The sequence below is a fragment of the Penaeus vannamei genome, chromosome 36 (genome assembly GCF_042767895.1).
Source record: "Penaeus vannamei isolate JL-2024 chromosome 36, ASM4276789v1, whole genome shotgun sequence".
NCBI classification, from domain to species: domain Eukaryota; kingdom Metazoa; phylum Arthropoda; class Malacostraca; order Decapoda; family Penaeidae; genus Penaeus; species Penaeus vannamei.
The window spans coordinates 19,374,072-19,384,071 of NC_091584.1; the positions used below are offsets into that span (position 1 = coordinate 19,374,072).

Consider the following 10,000-nt stretch of genomic DNA (forward strand, 5'->3'; position numbering starts at 1 on the left):
TTGTTATACTTAATTTACATGTTTTAAGATTGATCTATAGCCTTATTTAGAATTGTCCGCGCATTGTGCGTTTCACACTTTCATTTGCAGCTGTGAGGTTTGGCAGTTTGAAGCCGGCCATTGTATATTGTAGCAAGATTTGTTCACGCTCAACAGTTATTTGGTCTTTTTAAGTTCTTCACTTGCCAGTATAAGTCTTTCTTTGTTGGCCTCCCTCTGGAGTGCAATCGGGAAGCATGTGACATTGGCATGATGCAGGGGCACTGTATTGGCACACGGCTGTTATATTTCCAGCAAAGCAGGTCTTGCCAACCTCCTTTGTAGTTTAGCTTAAAGAACTAACCCCCCCTCCCCCCCTCCTTAGGATGTGGAGATGGTTTGTCATTTTTGGCTGTGGGCTGTCTGAGGAGAGGATTGAAGGGGGTGGGTGGAGTCCTGTATCAACATTTTATAATCTATTTAATCTATTAAATTTAGAAATGGCTTATTTAGCATAATTTGTGGCTTTGACCAAATCTTTGAAGTTCTTAGCCAGAAACCCTTACCTTGCCATCCAAAGTCTTCAGGTAATATTTTTGCCACCTTCATAACGTTATATTCTAATTCTTTCTTTCTTTCTTTCCAGGTCGCAAAGGTCCTCCCAGCTGCGGCCATTGTGTCCCGCAAGTTCACCACCAGCAATGTGGTGTCCTCGGCCGAAGTGTCCACCATCCTTGAGGAGCGCATCCTGGGTAGGTTCTTTATTGAGCTCAGTTTAGGAGTTTTATAAAGGGGAGGGGGAAGATTTAGTAAGGTATTTTTGAAATTGTCCTTGTAATTAATGGAAGGCAGGGTCAGTGCAAGTCTATTGAATATTGATCAAATTCTTAACTCTCGCTTTATGCTGGGTGTTCCATGGGTAATTTAACTAGACCATGCATATGTTAGGGAGAATACTTGTCAATAATATGGATATGAAGAAATGAAATATCTTGGTAATAATTCTCAGGTGCTGCCCCCAAGTCCAACCTGGAAGAGACAGGACGTGTGCTGAGCATTGGTGACGGTATTGCCCGTGTCTATGGCTTGAAGAACATCCAGGCTGAGGAGATGGTGGAGTTCTCCTCTGGACTTAAGGGTTTGTATGGATTTTTTGTAATGGTATATGGGTGAACAAAAGGTTATTTTAGGGGTTCACGTCTTGCTTTTGCCATAGTGCTTGAAATACACGATGGTATGACTTAACAACTTAATACATCTCTACTTTGCCCATAGGTATGGCCCTCAACTTGGAGCCCGATAACGTTGGTGTTGTCGTGTTCGGTAATGACAAGCTTATCCGTGAGGGTGATATCGTGAAGCGTACTGGAGCCATTGTGGACGTGCCTGTTGGTGAGGCCATCCTGGGCCGTGTTGTGGATGCTCTGGGTAACCCCATTGACGGCAAGGGTCCTATCACTGGTGGCCTGAGGTGGGTGTTGCAATTGATTAATATTACTGTTAGATTAATTGAAAGCTTAGGTTTTCCTATCAAGTATTGGAAAACATTTTCTGTTGAATATGCAGAACAGACTAGTATCACTAATTAGTTATTTGCTGGTTATAAGTGATCACTTTAATTGATCAGTGTTGCGTCTTGCTCAGGGCTCGTGTGGGTGTGAAGGCCCCTGGTATCATCCCTCGTATCTCTGTGAGGGAGCCCATGCAGACTGGCATCAAGGCCGTAGACTCTCTTGTGCCTATTGGTCGTGGCCAGCGAGAGTTGATCATTGGTGATCGTCAGACTGGCAAGACTGCCATTGCCATCGACACCATCATCAACCAGAAGCGATTCAACGATGCTGCTGAGGAAAAGAAGAAACTGTACTGTATCTACGTTGCTATTGGCCAGAAGAGGTCCACTGTGGCCCAGATTGTGAAGAGGCTCACTGATGCTGGTAAGTGATCCATCTACCGTAATGCTTGTTAATTATATTTGCGTAATGAGGGAATATTCATACTTAGTTTGAATCTTGCATTTTGATATATATATATCTGACTTATTATTTTCCAATTCTTCAGATGCCATGAAGTACACCATTGTGGTGTCTGCCACTGCCTCTGATGCTGCTCCCCTGCAGTATTTGGCCCCCTACTCTGGCTGTGCCATGGGAGAATTCTTCCGTGACAATGGCAAGCACGCCCTGATCATCTACGACGATCTGTCCAAGCAGGCTGTGGCCTACCGTCAGATGTCCCTGCTGCTGCGTCGTCCTCCCGGTCGTGAGGCCTACCCTGGTGATGTGTTCTACCTTCACTCCCGTCTCCTTGAGCGTGCTGCCAAGATGAACGACACCAATGGAGGTGGCTCTCTCACTGCCCTGCCCGTCATCGAGACCCAGGCTGGTGATGTGTCTGCCTACATTCCTACTAACGTGATTTCCATCACTGACGGACAGATCTTCTTGGAGACTGAGCTCTTCTACAAGGGTATTCGTCCTGCCATCAACGTCGGTCTGTCTGTATCCCGTGTAGGATCCGCTGCCCAGACTAAGGCCATGAAGCAGGTATGCGGATGTTGGAGTTGCACGAAGTGATAGCTTGCCACTTTTTTTTAATTCTTTGTCAGTTCTACATTTCATGTGGCATTCAGGAAGAATTCACCCATTGATGTGTACATTGAAGTAGTTCCAACTTGCTTTCATTTATGGTCTTCTGATTTTGGTTATTTTCCTCTGAAAACAGGTTGCAGGTTCCATGAAGCTGGAATTGGCCCAGTACCGTGAGGTCGCTGCTTTTGCCCAGTTCGGTTCTGACTTGGATGCTTCCACCCAACAGCTGCTTAACCGTGGTGTTCGTCTTACTGAGCTCTTGAAGCAGGGACAGTATGGTAAGCAAGAAATCGGTCATGTGTACTGGTGCAGGGATGATGAAAATGTTACCCTGAATGGGTTTGATTAGCAATTTTTGTAAAAAAGACAGGTTATTTTTAAAAGTACAAGTTACCTAGAGTGATGTGTGGAGATAGAGGGAAAAGGACACTGCCATCGTATAGAGCATAAGAAATTGGTTAAGAAAGTTTAAGCTGCAGCAGCCTCTGAATTACTGATAAAGGATGAAAAGGTCTGCTGCAGAGCAGATCACAGCGCACTCTCCACAACACACTCGCAGAGCCAGAGTTCTTATTAATAGTCTGTTTTCTAGAAGTTGTCATGAGGTGTTAAATGGGAGGTACAGGGGGCTTCCCCCCCATCTAGGGAATAAATAGAAGGTAGGAAAAGTTAAGTTATATTTTAAGGTTCACATGATACCCTGGAATTGGGATTAGTCTCTGGAGGGTGTGTCACTCTTGGTAAAAATTACCTTTTACACAAATTGGAAATGAGTTACCAATAAGCTACTTACCCTTGAATGTGAGTCTACTGCTATCCCAGTAAGAATGTGCCTAAATTGTCAACCCTATAGATGTGTATTTGTAACAAGGAATCAAAATTTGCTATTTTGAGATCTTTAAATGTCTGACTGAGTTTTAATGCAAACTTTTATTTGTAAAATCTATAAATCTAAGCGGTCATAATTTACTCCTTTCAGTGCCCATGGCCATTGAGGAACAGGTTGCCGTCATCTACTGCGGTGTGCGTGGCCACTTGGACAAGATGGACCCCTCCAAGATCACCAAGTTCGAGCAGGAGTTCATGGCCATGCTGAAGACCAGCCACCAGGGACTCCTTGACAACATTGCCAAGGAGGGACACATCACCCCAGAGAGCGATGCCAAGCTGAAGCAGATCGTCACAGACTTCCTGGCCACCTTCCAGGCCTAAACAGGAAAGGCGATGTCCTTCCTTTGGAAGACAGGCTAGGGAACCAACCAACCAACCAGTGGGCTAGGGTAGATTGCTAATGGGGGGTGCTGTTGAAGGCCCTTGGGACGGGGGTAGTCAAGTTGTAACCCTAGCACGTTATGTTACGAGAGCAAAATTAAGTTATCTTTTTGAAATGCACATGAATGCTTGGTTTGCACCTGCCCCAAGGGACTTTAACGTGAGAAAATGATGTATATATGTTACAGCCAATGTCAACATGTCTTTTTTTTTTTGAGAACACATCCTGCAGAGTAAAACATGAAAATTTTTCCATTTTTATTTCAGATTGTGTATATAATAATTATAAATAATGTCCCTTTATGAAGACTTGTCGTACCAAAGTATGATCTATAAGGATAGTCGAATTTGGAGGAGTCTGTACAGGTTCTTAATAAAGAGGGACCTTTTTCTTACCTTTTCTTTGATTACCATTGGTACCAGAATAAAATGAAATGTAAAAGTTTTATATTAAGTTCCTGGCACTAATGAAGCAAGCAGCAAACTATGCTGTGGGCTTCATGCAGTTGAATCAGGAACGGAATAACATTTTTAATTAAGGGAAGCTAAGCCTCACATCCGTTTGCAATGTTAAATTAACGTCATAGCTGGACTATGAAAAACTTAAATTCGTCAGTGAAAACAAGGAAATATAAATGGCTTACAATCTGATGAGATTAAAAGGGCAAAAAGTGGTTGAAAACATTTTGTAAATTATCTAATACTCAACCTGTCAAACAAAACATTAAATAGTATGCATATAAAGACTAAATGATTTCCCTTAAATGCTTAATGTACCCCTTTTCTGTAGCATTACATAGACGATAACTTTCACATACTTTTGACTCGTTGATATTTTAGTAATGTAAGGCATGGCTTTTGCATTCATTCTGTTGGGTCGGCATAAATTGTGCACGTTTCAGTATTTTTCATGAGATAGGAAGAAACCATTTTCTAGGGTGGAACCTTAGAGAATAGGCCACCATTTTGTTGTAATTTACTAAAAGTAACTTGTTCACGAGGAGCCCTAAGCAGTTAAATATGAAAAACCATGCTAAATAATTACCAATCTTCAGCAAGTTGTCATGGTCAGATCTTGCCAATCGCCTTTTGGGTTGTAATTATAAAACATTTCTGTAGGATAATGGATAGAAAGCAATATATCACTTTATCTACAGTTGTAGTACTGACTGTGTAATTGTTATTGTTATATCATATACTGTCATTCATTGCTACATTTTTGGATCTCGCTGACTGTAAATCTCACGATCTCAGATACTCCCCATATTTTTTCAGAACTTAAATACTGGATAATTAGATGACAATATTCTAATTTTACGTCAAATTGAACGGATCGTCACACATCAAACAATGATAAAAGGCAAAGGCCAGAAGAGTAAATGAATGTATTTAATTCTATTTAATAGGATGCAGTTTCTCGGAAAAGATCACGAATGCCTATTTTTGTGGTTACTGGAGGAAGAATAATACAAAGTGATCAAACTTGAGGCTCTGTAGATGAATATACCCGGCTAATAAACACTACTGTTGCAATAAAAAACATCAGATGTTAGTGAAAATAGCCAGGAATAGGACAGCACCATAAATGGGGAACATAATTGGTCACGTTTACTTTACGTAAACACATGAGACGAATGGCTAAAAGGGGGTTACACAATTTAATTAATGTTTGTCTTAATGGCGTCAGCAGCAGTCAATTTTACTGCTCATATGACTCGGCTAAAAGTGGAATTTGTGATGAGGTTGATATTCAACTGTACATAAACTTTTGATCATCCAAAGAAATTGTTTATTTTCTTGTCGGAGTTGAACCGAGACAGAGACCGAGATCGACGCCATAAGACCAACTATATTAGCGCTCCCCCCCTAATCTCTTGCTCGTTGTCATGGGGTGAGGGGCTTGGGAGACAGAGACAAGGCCCAAGGTACGGGATTAGTACTTTTGACCTCAGCTCTCGCCACAACTAAATTTGCATGGTCGTTACTATTCCTTTTTTCTTTTCCTTTTCTCCTTCATCCACTTCCTCAGTCCACATCCTAAAGTTTAAGAGCCGAGCTGAAAGGATGAAAAGCTAACTTTGTGTCAGTCCCTCTTTACCTTTCCTTGCCACATTCATCTACAGCTCTCTACAATCTTTGAGATCTAACACATTTGTCCTAATCGTCAACTCATTTTAACCTATTTATAGAGCTGTATGGTCTTGCCTGTGGTTTCGCCCCATGTCTCCCTGTCAAGACTGAATTCGCCGCTAATGACCGAAGTTGCAGAATTTTTTCAATAAATATTTTAACAGCTTTTCCGTAAAGGATGTTGCAAAAGACGGACAAGAAACAAGTATTTCCTGGAGTCTGTAATAAACAATCACTCAAAAATGGACAGATTTGTGTATTTAGTGTGTAGATTTATGTAGGTCAGCCACTGAATTTTGCATATGTACATGCAAAAACATTTCCTTGTTGCTTTTTAATCACTTAATGAATATGTTAGGAATAAAGAAAAGGAAAAAGAAAGGAGTTATTTCATGATATATGTCGATGCTTGAAAGATCTATACATATATTCGTCAGCAATTGATTTTCATTGTCCCATAATGATAATTTTCATTCTAACAATCAAGTTCACAAATACCGCATTTTTTAAGTCCAAGGCAGCCTTTCCCGACCCTAGGGTCACGGACGTAAGTGGGGTCGCCAAGCGTTTTTCCCGGCGTCCCCAAGACCTCAAAACATCAGACGTGGCCAGTTCTCAATTTTGAGATGTTTTCAGCATATACGTCTTTACGTTTGTCGAGGGCTAATGGCTAAATCTTGCTTGATTGATATACATTAAAATGCAGTAGTCCTAACCGCCAATCCTGCATCTCCCTTTATCTACATCCAGATAGTGTAGCACTTTCTACAACTGAACCACTAATAAGAAAACCAATTTATCAGTAGATACAAAACACTTACAATTAATTTTTTTTTTCACTTTGAAATAAGACAATATGATTTCAGAAGTGGGTATTCTGAATAATAATGGGTATTTAAATGTCAAATAATATAATCAAATTTAAATAGGCTAATTTTGCATTTTTCCAATCATGCAGTACCTTTCTAACACGGATATCTAAAATGCTTTTCCATCCTTTTACAACCAACAATTAGAAATATACAATACAAGCCTATACATTGTAGAATAGGCTGGGGTCGATTCCATGGCCATGTATGATTGGGGTCGCCTGAAAAAAGTTGGGAACCACTTGTCTAAGGAATAACATCTGTTGTCACCCTCTTCACCATGTTCACAACTAGAGAGGCTAAAAAGCTCAATAAACATGGGGTCAGGCATATAAAGTGAAATTGAAAAACGTGGAATTTTATCAGTAACAATGATAATAATTACAACTGTAACTCCATTATATCCCCGGACTTTGGATATAGTTCACATAAATCAAAATGTTGCAGCTACCTATGCCCTAATCTGATATCTTTATTTTCCTATGATAATAATATTTTTAAAAGATTATTTAGGCCGATGCGCTAATGGGAAATATCTTAAAAAGTAAAAGAAAGTGAACAAATGAAATCCTGAGCCAAGGATCGGACACGGAAGATTCGATCCGGTGTTACGCGAACGAACGAATGGATCCTGAATACGCAAAATACCACAAAATCGCCCTATTGACCATTACCAACTATTGAACTTGCCGGTAGATGGTTACGCATGCGGAACGTATGGATGTAACAAATCCTACAAACAAAAATGTGGATAGAAAAATTTGCAACACAGCAGGTCTGGAATTTACGAAAATTCGTCTACTAAACGGTTACAAAAAACGATCGACGGATGGTGACGTCACAACGGATTTTTTTTACCGTAGGCTTTATTTTTGTTATTTTTCATAACTACAGATGGTTTGATGAAAATGAAAAGTATTTAAAGCAATATTGAAATATTTTCCCATATTCAAATAAAATAAAAATAAAAATTGCTGAAACCATCCTAGTATGATCTGATTTGATCTAGCAAACTGAACGTCATCACGCCCAAAATTTCATCCGATGTCACTTCAGCTGGATCTTCCAGCTGGGCATCACCAAAGGCAGAGCCACAGTCCCATAGAATGACTCTAAACCCTCAGCCCTGCAACTCCCTCATTATGAATGATCGTTTACTTTTTATAGTTTAGATGTTCAATGTCGTATTTTCTTAAGTTAGATGTATATCTAATGCATTTGCTATAAAGAAATGCAGGTGCATTCCATGTTGTTGAATGTAGTTACATTATTGGCTTAAAAATGTATGTATTGTATATTGTTTTATGCAGTGCAATGAAAAAGAAAGTAATGCAGTGAATCCTATAATCATTAGACCCTGAGCTTATGCACTGTAACTGTAATCTAAATATTCTTCCGTTTATAATACTTTCTCATTATCTATATCCGTTTTCTTTATCATCAGATGTATAGAAAACGTCAGAATGCTGCTACGGAAAAGCAGCCAGCCCTACACACTTCGGCCGTCATTTCAGCTTTTTCTGGGAGGGGGATGGAGGGGTAGGCGAGCGAATTTAGGATGATTAGCTATTTTAGGGGCATTTTAAAACTATAACTGGCCCTACATAAGTGAAATTTAGTTTAATAAGTTAAAGACTGTGACCCAGGGAAGGGGCAAGCCAGACATTGTTGGGGGGAAAAAAGAGGCTTTGAGGGAAGTGGGGCAAGAGTGGGTTGGCGGGCGAAGAAAACTAGAAAAAAGTATTCTAGGGATATTTGAAGTATAACTGGACATATATAGGTGTAAAATAAAGAAAAAATCAAATAAATAAATAGACAATAAATAGATAAAAAATGTGGTCCTTCGGGAAAGCAGGCCAGACCTTGAGGGGGGCAAACAGCGTCTTGCGGGGGAATTGTCCTTCCAGCCCCACCCACCAATTGACGGTCCTACCTTTCATTGCTATAATCATGATCACGTTATGATAATAACTCGAATAAATGGATGAATAATATATATCATGTGAAATAACAGTAATCCAACATTAATCAATAAAATGACACGAAGAGCTGCTTAGAAAAGCGAGGTTTCCATCGACAAGATACCGCTTTGCGACCACCAAAAAGTCTAAAAATTGGCTCGCTTACTTCGAAGTAGGCAAGGAGGTATTACCCGGGGACGAGAGAGAACGAGTCTGACGGCTGGCGGACACGTTTCCCTCCCTCGGCGCAGTGACGTCACGTGTCCCACAAAACCTTCCCTCCCCACCTCTCCCGAATGATAACGTCTGTCATAGATGGGCTCCAGTATGTTAGCATGATTTTAATGTCTTTCATTCTGACTTGGAAATAAATACACAATTATTATTTATAATAGGAAAACATTGTATACTATACAGTTATACAATATCAACCCAAGCCAAACATAAGGTATACAATAGAACAGACAGCTCATTCTTGATCAATCACAAGGACGTACCAACCAAACAATGGGACGATCTTAATAATTAAATCGGGGAACTCAACTATCCAACAGGTGAAAGAGAAAGATGCCCCTTGTGGTATTCAACACTACATAGGCCTACTTTTTGCCATTTGGTAAATCAACTTTAAATCCCCTCCTTTTCATTGTTTTCTAATTTTCTTTTCTAGGTACTTAGTTTCCAATTGCTGTTCTTCACTACTAGTTATATCAGTACCTACGGCCCTATCAGTTTCAGAAGATTCTTTTGACAATTGTCCTCCACAAGAAAGCACAGAACATTTGTCTTGGCAATGTATCTGGTAATATCTGAAATAATACCGTAAATTTGGGAACTACGGAATAACACTGGCACACACAAGGAAGCTCCTTTCATCCATTTATTAAACTAGATTGCCTATGCCTATCCTGTTTCATTTATATCAACCCAAACACAATATGCTTCCTCTTATACCACACACACATGCATTCGCCATGGCCACTCGCATCACTGTAATAAACAAATACACACATTAATAATAATGATAACACAATAATAATAAGCAGAAACCGACACTCTACGGGGAATTGGTGGTTGTAGCTGAAAATAATATTGGGCCATTTCCACTAGTCAACAGCATACTGCATTCATACTAACAACGTATCAAATAATCGTTATAAATATGAATATAAATCATACGGTGTTTTTACCCCCTTCT

At 39.9% G+C, this 10,000-nt stretch overlaps 1 protein-coding gene across 1 annotated transcript in view; it reads left to right on the forward strand.

Annotated features, from left to right (window-relative positions):
- The window catches only part of blw (ATP synthase subunit alpha blw, mitochondrial), a 6,988-nt gene extending 2,751 nt beyond the window's left edge, over nt 1-4,237 (forward strand). The window contains exons 2-8 of the mRNA XM_027356918.2: nt 626-731; nt 989-1,117; nt 1,255-1,450; nt 1,624-1,916; nt 2,041-2,525; nt 2,704-2,848; nt 3,550-4,237. Of these exons, the coding sequence (XP_027212719.1) occupies nt 626-731; nt 989-1,117; nt 1,255-1,450; nt 1,624-1,916; nt 2,041-2,525; nt 2,704-2,848; nt 3,550-3,782 (1,587 nt within the window). The 3' untranslated portion in view covers nt 3,783-4,237. The remainder of the gene's footprint in view (nt 1-625; nt 732-988; nt 1,118-1,254; nt 1,451-1,623; nt 1,917-2,040; nt 2,526-2,703; nt 2,849-3,549) is intronic.
- The last annotated feature ends 5,763 nt before the right edge of the window (nt 4,238-10,000 follow it).